Source organism: Antechinus flavipes, chromosome 2, assembly GCF_016432865.1.
Source record: "Antechinus flavipes isolate AdamAnt ecotype Samford, QLD, Australia chromosome 2, AdamAnt_v2, whole genome shotgun sequence".
Lineage (NCBI taxonomy): Eukaryota > Metazoa > Chordata > Mammalia > Dasyuromorphia > Dasyuridae > Antechinus > Antechinus flavipes.
Genome location: NC_067399.1, coordinates 512,127,059 through 512,148,764, shown reverse-complemented (window position 1 = coordinate 512,148,764; position 21,706 = coordinate 512,127,059). Strand labels below are relative to the sequence as shown.

Below are 21,706 nucleotides of genomic sequence, written 5' to 3'. Positions count from 1 at the left end.
TAGAGGGGCCGGATGGGGAAGTAGGGATATCGTTAGGTAGCGTGGCTAGAGAGGCCGGAGGTGGGTGGCCAGAGAAATCGGGAGGACCCGCAGTGGGGACCATGACTTACGCTTATCTCTTCAAGTACATCATCATCGGGGACACAGGTACTCTGCTGGTGGGGTCATCCGCTAAACTGAGACTGGGATCTACAGCCCAAGGAGGCACCAGTGGAGGGCGGGGCTCGTAGGGAGGCGGGGCAACCCGGAGAGGCGCTGTCGTGGGCGGGGCCAACATGGGGGCGGGGCTGACCGGGGGTTGTACTGAAGGATTTCTTGAAGCCTGTTTGCGAGTGGGGGGTTGAGACTAGTGGGGTAGGTGGAGGGTGCGAAAAGAGCTAGCTGATCCAAGTCTCTTCTCATGCCATCCGCCAGTATCTTCCCTGGGTTATACGTCCCACTTCCCCTCTCGGGAGGATGGATCTGAGTACTCGTGTCCTCTTTCAGGTGTGGGCAAGTCATGTCTCCTCCTGCAGTTTACAGACAAGCGGTTCCAACCTGTCCACGACCTCACAATAGGTAAGGACATTCTGCCAGCCAGAGGAAAAGTGGATGAAAAGCGTGAAGTTAAAAGTTAGCAACTTTCAAAGTCAAATGGCTCCTGTTTTTAACTAACCAAAATTTGTGTTAATAAATGCAGAGAAACCAATAGAGGCAGCATCATCCAATGGGAAGAGCATGAATTTGGAGTAAAAAGATTTGATTCCGAACTCCTGTTCCGAAGCTCACAGCTTAGGAAAGTCACTTCATATCTCTAGCCTTCAGTCCCTCCATAAGATCAGAGAGTAGTAACTAAGATCCCTTCCAGCTTTCAATTCTATGATTCTGTGAAAGAGTACTGTCAGGTGATTGTAATATTTGAGACTTAAGAATAATAAAGATTGGTTGCTATTTGGGTGACCTTGGGTAGCCTGCTTCCTTATAAGGCCCAATATCCTCATCTGTAAAAAATAGTCTGAGTATCTTTCCAGCTTTGATACGTTGTAATAACCAAAAAAAAAAATGTACTAGTTGGTTTGTAAGAGATGTGAAGGAACTTGGTAAATTCTGTATTTGAAGTTTTTCATTTTCAGATGTGATGAATTCCTTTTTTAATTGCTTTTTCATAGTAGATTCAGAACGATTTTTAATTGCTATTAGTACTGGAGAAGAAGGAATAAAGAGATTAAGTTTATATGACTAGTGATAAGAAAACTTATAGCAAGGTAATATCTTTATTACAATGTTAAAAAAGAGGCAAAACCTTTCTTTACCTTCCATCATATAGAGAAAAGCCTCTGCACAAGCACATACAACCAAAGAAGCATAAAATTCCAGGAATGTAATTAGCAATTCTGAGAAGTGTTCTCTCTTAGAAGACTTGCCTGATCACCAAATGGGGTTCATAAAAGAAACTCAGGCTCCGTTACATTAGGAAGATTAGCATTTTACCCAAATTCTAGCATGGAATTTATGTTTCTTCTGGATCTGCTTTTTGTAGTAACACAGAAGTTGTGCACAGGAGCCCAAGTGGCTCTAGACTATGTTTATGAAAAACTGCAAGTGAGAACAGAAATCTTATTTTACCCTTATTTATAATTAGATTTTTCTGTAGCTATATAAAAATATTTTTTTCAAGGAAAGTTACTATATCCTGGATGAAGTAGTTTGGAGAGTAGTTTGCTTTCAGCCAGAACAAATTCTTGTATCCTTCTAATTGACTGCAAAAATTTCTCTTTGAAACTTTATAACTTAATTATATACACCTTTAAAGGTACTATTGGCTAAGTCAGAAGTAAAATGTTACTTTTTCCTTTAACAGTTTGCTTCTATACCAGGTGAAATGACAGAGTTTGGAGTGAAAATAAAATAAAATACATAGTTTGTTATCAAATCTATTTAATAGCCAGACCCTACATTTTTTGGCTTGGACCTGGCAATAGCATTCTGATTAAGAAATGTAGTTGCTAATGCAGAAACTAAATCATTCTAGGCATTTTAGTTCTTAAAATAATATATTTCTTGAGAAAATACAATGTATTATGTCTGTCAAATAGATCTTAAGAGTTGTAATAGATGATGAAGTGGATAGAATACTGGGCCTCAAGTTAGAAAGACATGAATCCAAGTCAGGTTTCAGATATTTACTAGCTTTGTGACCCTAGACAAATCACTTAACCTCAGTTTCAGTTTCCTTAACTATAAAATAGGAATAATAACAGTAAGGACATTGTGAAGATCAAATGAGCTAATATATATAAAGTTCCTGAAGTATAATATACGATTAATTAATATGTTCTTCCTTATAATAAACAATTATTGTTCCATGAAGAAAGCGAAAGAATGAATTTGTTAGGGAAAACCCGTGTTCAAAATTTTAAACCTTTTAACTTATACTTTAAAAATAAAATATAAAATGGTTAATATTTTAAAAGTAACATAGCATCATGAAAAGAGAACTCACCTTGGAGACTGGAAGGCCTGGTTTCAAATCTACCCTCTGATGTATGCTGGGTATGTGACAAGCAAGTTAGGAAATCCTTTTAAAGTTTACCCTTCTATGGTATAGGCAAATTGTCAATCTGCATAAATGAGGAGAGTTTCTTTGTCATTAGTTTCTCCCATCCTCCCCACCTCTTAAAAATCCATCCATATTTGTTAAATGATACCTAAGGTTAAGAAATTAGCCAATTTCCACATTGATTGTCTATTTTATCTTGAGGTGATTATTACTAGAAGTATACTTATATAAATTCAAATGAGAAGGAAAAATGAAACTAAAGCCTGAGATATAATGGAACAGCTATTTACACAGTTGCCAAGGGTACAACTATACTTGGAACAGATATAGGAAGTGGAGGCTAAAATATATGGGGGGCCAGAGACTTGACTTTTCCTTGAACATGAGTGTCATTAATGATAATCATTATTTTCTCTGTTCTTCATTGACAGGTGTAGAGTTTGGGGCCCGTATGGTCAACATTGATGGCAAACAAATCAAACTGCAAATCTGGGACACGGTGAGAGAGAACACAAAAACTCATCCCCTTTCAATAGCTAAGCATAAATGGAAAGGGGAAAAGAATCTGAGGGTGGAGTATTTTGAGCTGAGAAAGAAGAAGAATGAAGTTAAAGAGATGAAAAAAAAGGTTTCAGGTCCCATGGATTCCAGCTGCAAATCCAGATGGGGTTTCTTTTCACAATTTTTTTATGCTTAATTAAAATCTGCCGCATTTAAAAAGGCAAATACTAATGGTATTTACCTTATGGCTACATATAGATTTACATTGCCTTATTTACATACCTATTTTTCCCAAAGCATTTTCAGTTACTTGATATCATTTGATTCAAAATCTCTTTCTAATCTAAAGAAATCTATACATCATTTTTTTTATTGTTATAGCTTTTTATTGACAGAACATATGCATGAGTAATTTTTCTTTTTCTTTCTTTTTTTTTTTTAATAACTTTTTATTGACAGAACCAATGCCAGGGTAATTTTTTACAACATTATCCCTTGCACTCATTTCTGTTCCATCTCTTTCACCCCCTCCCCTAGATGGCAAGCAGTCCTATATATGTTAAATATGTCGCAGTATATCCTAGATACAATATATGTGTGCAGAACCAAACAGATCTCTTGGTTGCGCAGGGAGAATTGGATTCAGAAGGTAGAAATAGCATGGATAATTTTTCGACATCGACCCTTGCAATCATTTCTGTTCCAACTTTTCCCTTCCTTCTCTCCACTCCCTCCCCTAGATGATAGGCAGTCTCATACATGTTATACATCATTTTCACACTTTCTCAATTTTTGTTTAGGGAAGCTGTTCCTAACTTCTATTCAGAATCTCTCCCCTTCTTGTTTATTTTTAGGCTTTTAGTATTCTGTTGCTTAGCAGATTTAGGAGCTAAAACATTTGTATATTAAGAGGCTCAATCCCATGTATGGTGATCATGGGAGTTTTTCTTGAGGACTATCCCTTGCTGATTGAATACTTTTAGCATGTACCCCCTAATTGTGTGGATCCTTAAAGTTCCCATTATTGCTTACGGGTGCCTCTCATTGATCAATCTGATTTTTAATTAAGATTATATTAATATATGCATATGTAGGGTTGAGTTTTCTAAGCAGCTTTATCAAGATTATTCTGTCTTATCCCGACTTTTCATCTCTCCTGGTCAGGGCATCATTATCACAAATAGTTCACAATTCAAATAATTACATTGATGGGTACTTTCTATGGCCTCATTAAGCCTGCACATCCAACTTAACAGAAACCATATCTCTCACCATATATTTAAGTACACATGTTATTATTTGCCACTGTCTCAATAACTGACATTTCCATAATGCTTTATAGAAAATCTCATTTGGAATTCAAAACCCTCTGAGGTAAACAATTCAAATAATTAAGGAAATGGAGTCAAAGAGAAGAAATGATTGGCCCGTAGTCACATACCTAACATCTCAAGCAACATCAAACACGTTTCTGCTTCCATTCCAAGTCCATCACTCCTACCCCTACCCCATGTTGCATTGTTATTTCCTTATTTTGCCTGGACCCATGGATTCTTTTTCACTATGGACTCTGAAGCATTATTGCTTTTTGACCCCTCTTTCATACAGTTATCTTCATTTAGAATCTCTAACTTTTGTGTTTCCCAAACTGTGGTTCTTAACCCAGAGAGATATCCTAAAAATTCTGAAAAAATCATGTAGAGAAAAGACTTTACAAGTGGGTGGAATTAGCTAAGGCCTCCCCAATATGGATCAGATTTAATGTGAGAGTTTTATAGAATTCTTAATTTATTTATGATGGTATAAATAAGAATTTTTGTAGCTTTTTAAAAAATAGGATAATATAGGTTATAAAGTAAGAAATTGAGAACTACAACTCTTTAACTGATACATCAGCAATATTTTCCCCAGTAAGTCATTTACATTTAATAAGAGCTAATCAAAAATTCTCTTGCTTTTTCTGGTGCTTCCAACTAAGCTTTGGAGAAATTTTCTTGTTGATTCTAATATTATCCAAATTATTCTTCTCTGTCCTAGTGATACTGTCCTTTGGAATTAGAGTAAAAGCAACAAATATATAAAATGTTCAGAGATTGAGAGAGACTGTATAACTTTTTAAGTTTAAAAACACTTATCTCTGGGACAAGAGACACTGATAGCTAGGGAATCACTACTCCAAGTATTAAATTTTTTAAACTGATAAAATATTCCCTTCCATATTTTCATTTTACTGTTTTCTTGGGAACATTGGAATGTATGTGTGTAAATAACACATAAATATGTATATATGTATACTTATGCTTATGGAGTGCCTTAGTCATACAGACCTCCTCACTTCTTGTGAGTTTCTCACATTATTATTTAAAATTGAGAAAGACTAATATTTTGTTATCACTTACTTATACAATTAGTTTCCAAGTATCCATATAAATGAAGGAGAACTTTGAGGTTCATGCAATTTTAGAAAATAATCCAAAACTCATTGACATTTGACTTTGGTGTACATTTTGATACTTAAACGTGAAATGGAATATACCTGACCTTCCACAAATAAGAACTCATAATATTTGGTAGACTTTACAAAGCAGTGTTTTGAGTGAGGTAGTGCAAATATTATCTTCATCCAAAAATGAAAACTAAGGCCTCCAAAATGAAATAACTCTGGTGATTTCCTCATAGTAAGTATCATAACTAGGCTAGAGACAGGTTTTATGATTCTTAATTCCACTTTCCTTTGTACAATATTCAATCATAAGGTTATGTTCTGAAGACCCAGTTTGAGAAAAGCCATAAAGCTATTAGCTAGCCTCATCCTTCTAATTGGCAGCTTCTCCATTCAATCAATTATATGCTGAAAGAAGATCTTTCCTTTAGAAGCCGAACAGTCTGAATGGAGCTACCCCTGTTTCTGACTGTTTTCTACCCAGTCTTGGAACAGGTGAACCTGGACTGGAAAAATGAATTGTGTATTTTAATTTTAAAAGGATTCTTATTGAGCCAGCTTAAAAACACAGGAGGTATTTTCAGCAGCTGAACTTAAATATTCTTGTATGATTCAGCCATTATGTGGGCTTCCTTCAAACTTCTCCTTACTCTTACTGGATTGCAATCTACTTGCTGAGAAAGGAGATTAGAAAGTCAGTAGGAGTTCAAAGCAGAACAAAGCTAAAACAATGGCATGTTGATATATCTAACAAAGAATATGAAATAAAAAATGTGCCTCTACAAAAAATGTTTTGTAAAGTTAAAATGTTGGTATTAGCTACAAAGAACTTGGACAGTTCTGTAATTCACTGAAATGTTTGTATAATTCTTAGAAAAAAATCTAATCTAGGGAAAAGAAAACTGGACAACCAATCAGAAAACCCGAATTATTCTGCAGGTACAATAATGAGTTACTATGTTACCTTAAACAAATCATTTTGTTTCCAATGCTTGTATTGTATCTTAGTTTTTTCATCTTCAAATCATGAATAATAACATTTCTTCCCTCCTGTTTTTAAGGAAGTTATGTGAAGATAAGATCAGAGCTATAAAAAGCTTTTTGCCATTTTTTTCTTGTAGAATAGTATCAGTACCTATTAAAATGTCATTTTCTTCCTATTAAAAAACAATGGCATATTTAATCATGAGATCATCTTCCTAGTATGTTATTTGTTATCTGTATTACATGGACCAGAGTGTTGATGACATATATGATAAACCTATGATATAATTGAATGTGCAAGTGCAAATATAAATTTTAAAATCTGGTGAGGGGCCACTACCTAAGCTTTCTCCTTGTTTTTTCATGCCTCTAACCATGGTAAGATTGTGGCTGGGCAGAGCCTTTAGAAAGTTAACTATGTTTTTGCCAGCTAACTCAGTTTTTTTTTTTTTATTATTATTATAGCTTTTTATTTACAAGATACACGGATGGGTAATTTTTCAGCATTGACAATTGCAAAACCTTTTGTTCCAATTTTTCTCCTCCTTCCCCCCCACCCCTCCCCAGATGGCTGGTAGACCAATACATGTTAAATATGTTAACGTATATGAGCTAACTCAATTTTTGCCATCAATGTAATAGTACCAACTTGTGGCATATAATAAGAATTCTACCATGAAGGATTTTCATCACTATCATCCTAAAAATAATTTTACTTTGGACATTGAAAGAAACAGGAGTAGGAAGGCTAAAATTGTATGTGAACTATCTCTGGATAGTCAGTAAGGCCAAAACTTGAAAATACCCAAGTTGCTTATATCCCAAGGGAAAGGGACTTGTATGTGCAAGAATATTTATGGCAGCCCTCTTTGTAGTGGCCAGAAACTGGAAACTGAGTGGATCCCCATCAATTGGAGAATGGCTGAATAAATTGTGGTATGTGAATGTTATGGAGTATTATTGTTCTGTAAGAAATGACCAGCAGGATGATTTCAGAAAGGCCTGGAGAGACTTACATGAACTGATGCTTAGTGAAATGAGCAGGACCAAGAGATCATTATATACTTCAACAACAATATTATATGATGATCAATTCTGATGGACGTGGCTCTCTTCCACAATGAGATGAACCAAGTCAGTTCCAATAATGCAGTAATGAATAGAACTAGCCACACCCAGCGAAAGAACTCTGGGAAATGAGTGTGAACCACTACATAGAATTCCCAATCCCTCTATTTTTGTCCGCCTGGATTTTTTATTTACTTCACAGGTTAATTACACATCATTTCAAAGTCTGATTCTTCTTGTGCAGCAAAACAACTGTATGGACATGTATACATATATTGTATTTAACATATACTTTAACATATTTAACATGTATTGGTCTACCTGCCATCTGGAAGAGGAGGTCAGGGGAAGGCAGGGAAAAATTGGAACAAAAGGTTTTGCAAATGTCAATGCTGAAAAATTACCCATCCATGTATCTTATAAATAAAAATCTATTTAAAAAAATACCCAAGTTGCTAGTTGATTGCTTATCTGAGCCCTACTTGGTTCCCTCCCCTTTTTTTTTCATAGATTGGCTTCTTCCAATCTTCTCGGCCTACAAATGAACTTTTTTTGTTTAAGAGTTGGAGGGGAGGGGGATAGAGTATAATTCTGCCTCTTCTCTGGAAATAACTTGATTTTGTTTGGGGTTTCTTATTGCCTTATTCGTTTGACAGGCTGGGCAAGAATCATTTCGTTCCATCACCCGTTCCTACTACAGGGGAGCAGCTGGAGCCCTACTGGTATACGACATTACAAGGTGAGTGATGTCTGGAAGGTATGAATGTGGGGAAGAATTTTTTTTCAATGTTCTACAAATCTTTGGCTTTATGATTACTAAATCTATTGAAAAAGCCATGCATTTCTCTCTTTTCTACATGGAAGCCATGTTCCCCTTATTTTGGGCCATTTTAATCTGTTCTGATCTCTTGAGCTAGATCTCTTCCCCTCTCTATTTATTTCCATCCTGCAGACGTGAGACCTTCAACCACCTGACTTCATGGCTAGAAGATGCTCGGCAACACTCTAGCTCCAATATGGTTATCATGTTGATTGGAAATAAGAGGTACATTTTTCCTTTGTTGAATATTAAGGAAATAGACTCTCTTGCTCTCTACAAATTTAATTCCAGGGTATTCCATAGGCTTGTTATATATTTCCTTCTAGGGTTTGTATAGTTACAGTAAAACAAATATAGTACCTCTTCTATGCAATGCTCAGTTGCAGCCTAGAGTGCTAGGCATGGAGATAGGAAGATATAGGTTCACATCTTGCCTCTAATATGTACTAGCTGTGTGTCCCTAGGCAAGTCACTTAGCATCTTTGAACCTTAGTTTCCTTATCAATAAAATGAGATTAAATTGGATGACTTATAAGGTTCCTTCCAGCTCTAAATCTATGATCTTCTATGATAAGAAATTTGGGGATACAAAGGCAAAACAAAACTTTTAAGTTATCCTAAGGAAGTTAGGTGGCTCAGTGGATAGAGTGCTAGTAAGCTTGGAGTCAAAGTGACCTGAATGCAAATGTGATCTCAGACACTTACTAGTTATATGACTTGGGTGTCTTAAGCCACTGAAAGAGAAAATCGAAAACCATTCCAGTATCTGCCAAGAAAACCCCATGAGGGGTCATGAAGAATCAGATATAACAACTAGGAAGCTTGCAACTTAATTGGAGGGGGACAGATAATATGTACACATATAAATAAAATACAAAGTCTAATATTATCAGTACATAGGAGAAATCCAGACAAAACCCTGTGAGAGATTTGATAAGATCCAATTAATTCCCACTCTTGTTCTAGACTCTAATGAGTTAAGCATTGGTTATCATTTTACAGGAATAGGGAAGAAAGTCTCAGGGGACTTGCCAGTATTGCAGAGGCAGTGTTGTGCTGGGGAAAGGACATTGCAATTGGCATCAAGAGCCCACATTCAGAGCTTAACTGCCACTTGCTGTCCTTGTAACCTTGGCCATGTCATTTAATCTCTCTAAATTTCAGTTTCCTTATCTGTAAAACAAAGGCCTTGGACTAGGTGCCCTTCAAAGTTTCTTCTGACTTTAAATCAATCCTAAATAAATACAAATATATACAAAATAGTACTGCTGATTATACAGTTTAAGATGACATTAGCTATTTTGCCTGCCACTTCATACTGTTGGATCAAATTGAGTTTTCAGACTATTTAGATCTTTCTAAGATCTGCCTTAATTTTATTAATGTGAATAGTTTTCTAGCAACATCTTTTCAGGATAGTTATAAATTGATTTTTATGAATTCATATGTGGAATTTCATTTATCCCTATTAAATATTCTTTTTTAATAATTAAATTTTATTACATTTTTTGTTTTTATATCATCTACATTTCCTAGTCTATTCTCTTCTTTCTCCCTAGCCCCCTCAGGACTCCCCTTATAATAGAAAGGGAAAAAAACAGGGGATGAGGAGTGGAAGAGAAGGAATCATGTTTAGCTAAAGTTACATTTCCAAGAAGATTGTTCCACATCCACAGTCTCAGAGCTCTGCAGAACAGGAGGACTGGGGTAGCAGGGAATCATTTTCTCAGATCTATTTTTTGGGAAAACTTGATCAATGTCATTTATTTTGTTGTTCTTTCCATTTTTATTATTGTAGTCATTGTGTGTATTGGTTCTCATTTCACTTTCTATCAGTTCACATAAACCTTGACATGCTTTTCTGTATTTATCATTTCATATAGATCAGATTATAACATATCATGACATCTATTTGCCACAGTTTGGCCCTTTCCCAATAAATGAGTATCTACTTTGTTTCCTGTGCTTTGCTACTACAAAAAAGTGCTGCCATATTTTGGTGTATGACAGGATGTTCTATTTGATTTCATTAAGGGATGTGCTTAAATGGAATTTCTCAATGAAAGAATATGGATTTTTTAGTCTTTCTCCTTATGTTATTTCAGATAGCTTTCCAGAATAGTTGGATCAGTACACAGCTTCACCAATAGTGTAGTTGTGTGTCTCTTTTCAAAAACACTCCAACATTATTTCCATCTTATGTTATCTTTGCCAATTTGCTAGGTATGAAGCAAAATCACAGACTTATGTTGATTTGCATTTCTCATTATTAGTGCTTCATATGCTTGCAATCCTTCTTTTGAGGATTATTTGTTCATATCCTTTAATTTACTGAGGAATGGTTTTTGGTTTTATATGTTTCTATTGTATATATATTTCAGGTAATATTTATAAGAATCTTGAATGAAGGGAAATTGGAGAGGGAAAAGTTTAAAATACAGTCTGGGTAAAATTCCAGAATTTAGTAACTACATTCCTACCTTATTCCTCCTGGACCACTCTTTTCCTTTTTGGAGTTAAACACAGAATCTTTCTCCCTTCCATTCCTGGGACAAGTAACCCACCTCAGTAGCAGAGTTCTGGGACTGGAATCAGAAAAGAATTGAATTTGAATCCAGCTTCAGGCACTGACTAGCTGTGTGATCCTGAGCAAGTTACTTCACTTCTATCTGCCTTAGTTTCCTCAATTGTAAAATAGGCATAATAGCAGCAACCAGGATTGTTGTGAAGAATAAATGAGACATTATTTGTAAAGCACTTAGTGTCTGAAATATAGTAGGTCTTGATAAATGCTTATTCCCTTCCCCTTCCCTCTTCTACTTTCTACTTTCTAACCTTGGACAGGATATTTCTTCTTTTTGAGACCCAGTTTTCAAGATCATAAAATAAGTTGGATCCAGTGATCACTTAGGCCCCTTCGGGCTTGTATATTCCTGGTGACTTCAAGAAGTCAATAAGCATTTATTAAGCATCATCTATACACAGGAACTATTCTAAGTCCTGGGGATACAAAGAAAGGCAAAAGACAATTCGTTAAGTACAGTTATATGTACTTTTTTACTACTACTTTACATATTTTGGGTTTCAGTCTCCTATTAGCTATTGTTGATCCATCTTACAGGGTGAAGATGATTCTTCTTGATAGAAAAAATAAAAGCAGCAAGATATTTAATATTTCTACCTTTTATCTACCCTATATTATTTTTATCTGTTATATTTTCAGCTCAAGCTGGAGTCTTTTCCCTATCATGCCATCAACATAGCTTTTTAAAAGTCCCTTTTATTTTTTTTTCAGATTTATCACAAGCCTAAGTACTTTCTGAGATTTATTTAGCCTTTATCCACTTAGGGTCTTACTGTTCTTTTGAGTTTGTCCTCTGTTATCCATATTCTTTCTGTAATATATTTTAAAATCTGAGATTATAGATTAGTTTCCTCTTCAAGAACTAATCTTCAATTGTTCAATTTTTATATTTTAAGTAGCTTTTCCTTTTCCTCCTCACTTGCATTATGTATTTTATACTATTATATAACATTATGACTACCTTACTTAGTCAAAATTTTCTTCCTGAGAACTTCTAATCTATTTTGGGCCAGCTTTTTTTTTTTTTTTTTAATAGTCATGTGATCATATGTTCTGCTCTTAAGAAAAATATCACCAGCAGATGTTTGGACACTGGACATCTTTAATTCAGTTCAGCAAGTTTTGAATAAACACCTATAACCTGCTTCCCCATCAGTTTTATTATTGGCTTCTACCATTCATTGTCCCTTCCTATATTCTAAACAGGTAGTCCTTTAAGGGAAAGGTAGAATCATGTGAATTTGAAACCCAATAGTTGTAATGACATGGGAATAAAATACCAAATAATTACCAAGTGCTCTGTAAGTTTCAGTAGGCCCAGATGAATTATGTACAATAATTCTAAACGAACTAATAAATGGGATAGCAGCTCAGTTGCTGGCAACAACTTGATGTAGAAAATCATGGAAAATAGGAGAGAAGACACGAGTAGAAACTAGGAAATTTTATTGAAACAAATTTCATCTTTACCTCTTGATTCAAGTCAACAAGCATTAAGCACCTAAAACATTCCAGGCCCTTTACTGGATGCTAAGCCTACCAAAACAAAACAAACAAACAAAAAAAAATCATCTCTTTATTTTAAGGAATTTAAATTTCATTCATTTATTCAGCACCTATGTTGAAGAAAATCTTTGCATACAAAATGCATGCAAAAATAAACAGAAAAATAATTTTAGTGGGAGGAAAATTAAGTGGAAGAAACAAGGAAGGCCTCATGTAAAGGGGACACTAAAGTTGAGGAAAACAGTTCCCCGGGGGCCAGATTGAGAAACAAGACCTTTCTAATTTGTAATTTTATATAAAAGTAGGAACAGTTTGGCTAAAGTATATAGTGTGACAGGTGAGGAAATCGATCTAAGGGTCTAGATTAGAATAAAACTGTGAATGCCAAACAGAAAACCTTGTGTTCTATCCTATAACAAATTAATGGAGCACTATAAACCATGATAATAGGATCTTGGAGGGCAATGGTATTTAAAATGTGGCCAGGCTGTCCAAATGGATGTGTGATCAATCAGAGGGTGACTCAAATAGCTTCCTCTAAGGTAGCCAATCCTGAGGTTTGTCTCCAATATAACCACACCTACTCTTACCATCTAACATTTAACTATTCCATCTTCTCCCTCCACTCTGTAAGTTCCCAGCCTCTCTATATTTCTAATGCCCTTCTGAGCTGGAAGTTGGCTTTTTAGAAAAGTTATAAACTAATTACCACCAGGGTATCCACGACAGCAGTTACACAAATACCACTGAGCATAGTCTTCTTTCCCTACCCAGAACACCTGCCTAAAACACATGTCAGATCATGTCACTTCTCTATCTAACAAATTGCAGTAGCTCCCTAGTGAATCTAGGATCAGAAATTATTTATCTTTATCATCCTTAATTTCCATTTTTGTTTTATAATATGTATATATACTATAGCTTAATAATATATTGATATAATTTGTAATAAAGTAAATATTCATTGGGGGTGAGTGCTCCCCAAATTTGTATTGATAAAAGTCAATGCAATCTAAAAGATTTGGAAACCATTGCTCTAGGGATCTGTTATTGGCTTTATTATCTTTAACCCATTACAAAATCTCAAGAGTTGAGAGAAGCAGCAGACACTTAATAAGGTCCATAACTGAAAAAAAACTGTCCTCTACAATGTAACCAAGAAGTAGTCATTCAACCTTTGCTTAGAAATCTCTAGTTGAGGATAATCCACTACCTCCTGAGGCAATCCATTCATCTTTTAGATAGCTCTAATTGTTAGCAAGTTTTTCCTTTATCAACCCTAAATCTGTCTCTGTAGTTTCTACCTGTTATTTATAGTTCTGCCCTCTGAGACCAAGCAAGACAAGACTAATCCTTCCTGTATATGACAGCTTTGTGTGTACTTGAATATAATGATCTCATTTCTCCTAGGTCATCTCTTTTTTATGTTAAACCTTCCAAGAACCTTTAACCAATTCTGATATGGCATGCAATTGCACCTTTTTTCCATCAAAGTATTCTTCCAATGGAAACTCCAGCTATCAATGTCCTTTGTATGATATAGTATTAGAACTATATATATATAATATCCCAATGGTGATCTGATTAGGGAGGAATACAGCTTGATTATCAGCTTTTAATCCTGGTCACTATGCCGTTCTGAATATAGGCCAAGATCACATTAGGGTTTTTTGGTCACTCTTATTGCATTGTAGACCCCTGATCTGTAAGTCCCCTAAAACCTCTTATGTCCATCTGCTACCTAAAAACTACTTTTCAGTATTATATTTATGAAATTGTAAGGTTAAAAAAATTTTTTTAGCCTAAGTGTAATACAGCTAATGAAATCTAATAAAATGAAATTTGGATCAAGACCTCTGATTTAGTATTCTTTCCTACTGCACCATACTGCTGAATCCTGGCTGAGACTCCAAGAGATTAAATCAATCGTACTGAACCATGCTAAATTAGATAACTGTTGTCCTCTGATTTAGCACTTTGTTTCAAGTTCTGGCCCATAACAACATTACCTACGTTCTTGAATAGAAATCTGTTCCATTCAAAATCAAGGTGCATTTCAGACTAATCTTGATTTTTCTCTCAGTCACATTATCACACACTTTAAGATGTTTGCAGCTTACATCTCTGGATATTTCTATCATTTATCAGTTTTTGCTTTTAAATCAGACTCGGATCCTGAATTTAATTTCTTTTTTTTTTTTTTTTTTGTTCATGTTTTGAATGATGGGATTATTATTAATGCAAGTCAAGAAATCATTACTTGCTTTTCTTTTGGCAGATAAAGCACTAGAAAAAGTATAAATAACAAAATACTCCATTCATGACTATATCATGCTTCTGTGCTAGGCTTATTACCTGTTTCCTGAACTCTCATCTATTTTTTTTTAATATAAGTGGTTTATAGTCTATCCTGATGACAAAATCATTTCCGTTTCTACTACCACTGATTTTTACCCAGATGTTTTCACTCTTAGTTTTTTAGATTTCCTCATACAAATGAATATACATTCTTAATATGAAATACTATTTCTCTCCTCATTCTCTTAGCTAGTCTGTTTCTTTTGAATAAAGTATATCCTTCCAGAGCCATATTTCAATCATGTGTTTCACCGTACTGTCTCAGATGCCTATAAGGTTAAATTTGCTTATATGCAATAGCATTTCTAGTTCTTCCCATTTGTTACCCATACTTAATGAATTTAAATATAGGCATCCAAGGCATGGGTTTTATTTCTAACACTTCTTGGATTTTTGTATGAATTTCTTTGTATCTCAGTTGCTAATCTTTTTCCTACTTTGTAATTATTCACTATTATGTAGGAGAATAGTTTTTATACAAATTTCTGCTTCCTTACCTCTTTGCTGTTCCATTCCAGTCATTAAATCATTTCTCATCAAGTGTCAGAATATATTTATGAAAGTTTATTTATCTTCTTAAATTAAAAACTTGACTACAGATTTTATGTTGGGAAGAAAAGTGAAAAGTAATAAGTTGATTTTGAGTTTTGAGTCTTGGTAGCTGAGATGATGTTATCAACAAACACTGAAGTTAGGGAGAGGGATGAGTTTGGGGGTTTAATATGAGTTCAGTTTTGAACAGGCAGTTAGAAATGCAAGTCTAAAATATGTTTGTAGTGGCAAGAAACTGGAAACTGAGAGGATGCTGATCAATTGGAGAATGACTAAATAAGTTATGGTATATGAATGTTATGGAATAGTATTGTTCTATAAGAAACGATCAGCAGGATGATTTCAGAGAGGCCTAGAGAGACTTACATGAACTGATGCTAAATGAGTAAAACCAGGAGGTCATTATACACAGCAACAGCAAGATTATATGATAATCAATTCTGATGGGTGTGGCTTTTTTCAATGATGAGATAATTCAGGCCAATTCCAATGGTATTATGATGAAATGCTCTCTGCACCCAGAAAAATGACTATGGGGACTGAGTTGTGGATCACAACATAGTATTTTCACTCTTTTTGTTGTTGTTTGCTTGCGTTTTGTTTTCTTTCTCATTTTTTTCTTTTTGATCTGCTTTTTTTTGTGTAGCATGATAATTATGGAAATATATTTAGAAGAACTGCACATGTTTAACATATATTGGATTATTTGCTGTCTAGGGGAGAGGATGGGGGAAAGAGAGGGAAAAAACTTGGAACACAAGGTTTTACAAGAGTGAAAGTTGAAAACTATGCATATGTTTTGAAAATAAAAAGCTTTATTTTTTTTTAATAAAAAGAAAGGAATGCAAATCTATGAACTATTCTGTTCAGCAATTTGGAATTATACTTAAGAAGAGGGTAAAATATTCATCCATACTTTATGACCCAGAGATTTCCTCTGTTGGGCATATAGCCCCATAGAAATCAAAGACAGAAGAAGTACAAAACGCTTACAATAATTTTAAGTAATGCTAATTAAATTATATGAATTAATGGAATATTACCATATTATAAGAAATGATGAATAGGAACCACACAGAGAAGCATGGGAAAACTTAACTGAATAGATGCAAAGTGAAATAAGCAGAAATAGGAAAACAATAAACATGTAAGTGAAGAGAAAGATAGCAACAACAACAACAAATACCTAAATACTGTGTGATACAATGACCAAGAGTGTTCTGAATGAAAAAATTAAAAAATGCATCTCCCTCCTTTCTTTGTAGAGGGGGGGGCACTTTGAGTGCAGAACATGTATAAATTGTCAGGCCCAGTTGATATGTTAGCTAGTTTTGCTGACCTGCTTTTTTTTTTTCCCCCTTTCTTTTTCATTGCTTTGGGATTAAGCAAAAGATATCAATTTTTTAAAGAAAGAAATGCAGGTTAGAAGAAAAATCAGAGCTGGATATATAGATTTGGAACTCATATGCTTACAGGCAATAACTAAAGCAATAAAAGAAGATAAGATTGTTGAGGAAGATAATTGAAAACTAAAGACAAAGTTGCCTCGTGCCCACAATTAGGTAAGAAGAGAAAAAGAAGGAACTATTCTAAGATGAAATGAAAGGCAGGATATTTCACCATCATGGAATCTGAGGGGAAAAGTACCATGGAGTAATGATCAAAAATCAAATGCCATAAATTGGTCAAGGAGAATTAGAAGTGAACAAGGAGCATGATACTTTGTGACTTTATAGGACAGTTTCAGTAGAGGGGTGAGCATAGAAGCCAAAAATAAGAGGTTAAAGAATGAGTAGGTGCTAAGGAAGTAGAAGCAGCAAAGACTGACCAATATTTGGCTTTGAAGAAGAGAAAAGAGAGGGATTAAAAGTTTTGAAAGGATTGTATAGTCAATGTAAGTTGCTTTAAAAAAAAAAAAAACTTTAGGGAGGTTTGATCATGTTTATAGGAAAAAATGAAGAAACCGTTAGAGTGAAAAGATTGAAAATGATAGATGGTGGGGAGAATTTGATAGAGAAAGAGAAGATAAGGTGGGATAAGATCAAAAGTTCTGTGCAAATAAATTCCATGAAAGAAGGGAAGAAGAGGAAATAATAGGGTATGAAGGTACCCATTTTGTTTTCTAAGAATTGGATTTCCTCTTGTTCATTTTGCTTCTTCCTCTTTCATTAAATTGTGAATTCCTTGAGAGTAGGGACTGTCTGCCTTTGTTTGTATCTCCTGGAGTTAGCATATTGCTTGGCATATATAGTAAGTGCTTAATGAATGTTTGTCTACTTGACTGCATCTCATTTTGCTGTAATATGCAAGAGGACATGGAGTCAAAGTAAGTAAGGTATGGTCCTAATGTTTTACTAGGCCTGTGTTTATTCAACAGTGAATCAAGAAACAGCTTGGCTATGCTTAAGGGGCATTTTCCAGGTTTTATACAGAAATAATTTTATGCAGGGAAAAAGCTATTTATGCTGCTGCACATAGAGAATTTTCTGCATGCAGAATACTGCACTGGTTTTTTACAATTGAGATTGTACTGCCAAATTGTTTCTGGAAGAATTCTCTCTCTAATATGGCTCTTCTTTTCCTTTCCTTTCCATCAATTTCTTTCAGTGACCTAGAGTCGCGACGGGATGTGAAAAGGGAAGAAGGAGAAGCCTTTGCTCGGGAACATGGGCTTATCTTCATGGAGACTTCAGCCAAAACCGCCTCTAATGTTGAAGAGGTATTACTCCAAAGGGAGTGGAGAACATTATGTAGGAACTAGATAGTGCTTATCCTTACTTTTCCCTCAGAACTCCCTTTGCCAATAGCATAGAGTCCTAATGGTAAGGAAAGAAAATGGATTAGGGGAGCAAGTGCTCTCTTTTTGTGGAATTGTTCCATTTTTAAAAAAACTAGTTACTGTGTTGTTGTTGTTTTTTTTTTTTTCTGCCTCAGATAACTGATAAAATTTGGTTTATACTGCCCTTTTAGTTATCTGGACAACAGATTAGAAGCCCGCAGTCATCTAACATTTTCACCAGTGGTTTATAAGATAAGGGACATGCTCATTCAGTTTGTATGTAATATGTATCTCCCTTCCTTCTTTGCAAAAATGGGGACTATGCTGATGTAACATTTCATATTCCATCAGACTTAGTTGTTATATTGGATAGTTTTGCTTAACTGCTTCCCCTGCCCTTTTTAAAAAAATTCTTTGTTACAAGGAATGGCTCCCTGGGAAGAAAAGTTGAGGGAAACATTTGAAAAAGAAGGTGATATAAAAGCAAAATTTATCAATATTTTTTAAAAGTTTTAATATGTCACCAAGCTGGGAAAATCTTGGCTCAAAACTGAGGATGGTATTGAAAATCTTGGGAAACATTCTCTAAGAAGCTTTAAAAAGGATTGTACAGTTGTTAAACTTCCTATGATTTTCTTCACTATCTTCTATAAATCTTCTGTCTTTAGATACAAAAACAGAAATAGCTATTGCACCCTTTCTCTTATTTTTCTATATTCAGCTGTCTTTATCTTTATGTGAATTTATTTGTTTTCTTTAGGCATTCATTAATACAGCCAAAGAAATATATAGGAAGATCCAGCAGGGCTTATTTGATGTCAACAATGAGGTGAGAAGGGGTGATATATGGCCTACCACTGATTTATCTTATTCTGAATAGAATAGGGATTTTCCTAGAATGTAGGTTTCTCCCACCTGTTGGCTTTCTATTTAAACTAAGGCAAGTTAAATTTGACTCTTCACAAGAGGACTCAAAAAATCCATTATTTCTTTATGGGTTTTTTGGTTTTTTTTTTTAAATGATGCAGAATGAGTGATTGAAGAAGTAAGTAATCTGGGTTGCCAAACTTACTTTCATTCACTGCTTCAATTTTTTTTTTTTTTTTTTACAATCCTAGGATATGAGCAAGTCTATTAGGTTAGAAAGATCCATCCTCTATTGTACAATCTGGGGTAAAAACAAAAGGAAGAAATTTATTTCCCATATCCATTCTCCCCTTCTTTCCTTCCCACCACATGTATGTATGTTGTTGTGGCTTAAAACTAAATATAATAAAGGCCTATGTGTGTATGTATATGTATGTATGTATAGACACGCATATCACACATACACATACTACAAATCCCCCCTCCCCCCCTCCCCACACTAATTCTAGACAATTATATGCACATTTTTACTATGGTTAGCCATTATATAATACTGATAGACTTTGCCACTTTACAGTATGCATCTAGAAGAAATGTTCACTTTCCAAGGCCATCCCTGCCTTTTGAAGAGTATGATAAGGTTTTTTTTTTTTTTTTTTAAATTTCTTTCTCTCTTTTTCTTCCTGTCTCTGTTACATTTTAACATTGAGGTATGGGGACATTTCTTATTTTTTCTTATAGGCAAATGGCATCAAGATTGGACCTCAGCAACCAGCCTCAGCATCATCAGGACCCAGCTCATATCAAAGGAATTATGAAGGCACAGGTGACAGCTCTAGCTGTTGCTAATTTCTGGCCATAATATCTGGTCCTTCTTGGAACAGCCCCTTCATGCAGCAAACTTGAGGGAAGAGGTCCTGGTTGCTTTAGCCAGTGGAAGCCTCATCCCCAGGTGTGATATCCTGCCCTTCCACCCAACTAAGGAAGAATTTGTGTCCTTAACTTGACGAGTTCCTCTTTAGGGACAAGAACATTTCCTCTAGATTAGGGCTCTTCTCTCTTCCTTTCTCCTCCCAATTACCATCCTCATATTTTAATTTCTAAACTGTTAGGGGCAAGGCTGAGACTCTCTAGAGTTCAAAGATAAGCAAATAATGATTTTTTTTTTAAAGCACAATTCTGTTGCTCATTATGAAATGTTAACAAATATCCTATGATATTTCTTCTGAGTGAGCATGTCAAAGAGTAAGGATCTGGTATACCATATGGGAATAGAATTGCCAAATAAGGAATTTCAACAGCCTTTTTATTTCCTTCCCTTTGGGAGTCCATTTGCTACTTTTTCAAGGATCTTGTAGGGAACACATGGTTCTTATTGCTAGAGCATTTCAGAGATAATGAACAATTTTCTATGTCTGTAAGCAACTCCTCTCCATTGCTAATTTTTATCTCTTAGGGTCCAATTTTTAAAAAGTGAATTTCTTAAGGCTGTCCAGGACTAATGGGTCTCTTTCTGTTTGTAGGACCTAGAGAAAACAATTTTTACTCTTGTTCTTTTAGAGACCATATGTAATCAAGACCCTCAAACAACTGAATCTTTACTATCTGATCTCGTTTCACTACAGATCCTCCAATCAAGCAAAGTTGCTTACTCTCCTCAGCTTGTTATACATGACTTTTGTTCCTTCCTACTTGCCTTTTCACGTGCTAACCTATGTTCCTCAACATATCAAGTTTAATAACTTCCAGCATATGTTCCAAGTTCAACCCCACCAAATTCTAATCGGTTTATTATTCGGTGCCCCTTCAGCCTTCATAAACTCAGTATTATATTAATTTGCACTTTTTGTTTCTTTGTAAATATATCGATTGTTCATGTGGAGTACCTGTCTTCCCCACATAGAGTGTAAACCCTTTGAGGGCAGGGACCATGTCTTCTGTTGCTTTTGTGTCCTCTTTCCTTTCTAGTTCCCTCACAGTGTTTAGTGTTGCACATAGTACTCTATAAATCTGACTGACTTAAAAGACATAGAACAGCCTTACTGTATGCCTTTTCGGAGGCTTTGGAAGCACCTTTTAGGAACTATACCCCAGTCTCTTCCATCTGCTAATACTGGGATCCATATTTCCACTTTTCCCTTTCTTAGGATCCATGCTCATTTGTCTTCCCTCTTACCATTTCTAGGATCTTTATACTTCCATTCCATGCAGACATATATAGGAATGCTGACTGTCAGTAGGCAAGCAAATCAGCATGCACTTTTGTAGTCAGTCCTACATTTCAAAAGCATATAATGCTACCTTTCCAAAAATTTGCTCTACTCTCATTCCCACCATGTCTTCCCAATCCAGCCTCTGTACCTTTCTGCTTAGGTCACTCAGTCACTCTCTTCCACACTGGTGCCTCATGGATTTTCTTTTACTTTTTTATTTTTGTTATTAATTTGCTGTTGAATTGTTTCATTATTAAATATATGCATGCGTCCAACTTGCTCACCTTCCATGTGTCATTTCTGATTGTAATTGTGGGAAGGTAGTGGTCAAATAAATTCTTGCCTTGGGGGACTAGGTTAAAATTGTTTACAAAAATCTTCCTGGGACCAGGATTTGTATTGGCTGCTGGGCCTAGACTTTCCCCTTGGGAGATACTACAGATTCCTTCTTCCTTGTGGTCAAACCCTTTCCCTCTGAGCCTTCCAGGAGGG

General features: G+C 35.2%; 1 protein-coding gene across 1 annotated transcript; it reads left to right on the top strand.

The window, feature by feature from the left end:
- The first annotated feature begins 3 nt into the window (after positions 1-3).
- On the top strand, positions 4-21,489 carry RAB2B (RAB2B, member RAS oncogene family). Its single transcript, XM_051980420.1, has 8 exons — positions 4-147; positions 487-558; positions 2,971-3,038; positions 8,192-8,274; positions 8,488-8,580; positions 17,963-18,074; positions 18,895-18,963; positions 19,743-21,489. Exons 1-8 carry the CDS (start codon positions 102-104, stop codon positions 19,848-19,850), a joined length of 651 nt encoding a protein of 216 aa, XP_051836380.1. The 5' UTR covers positions 4-101; the 3' UTR covers positions 19,851-21,489.
- Positions 21,490-21,706: the final 217 nt, after the last annotated feature.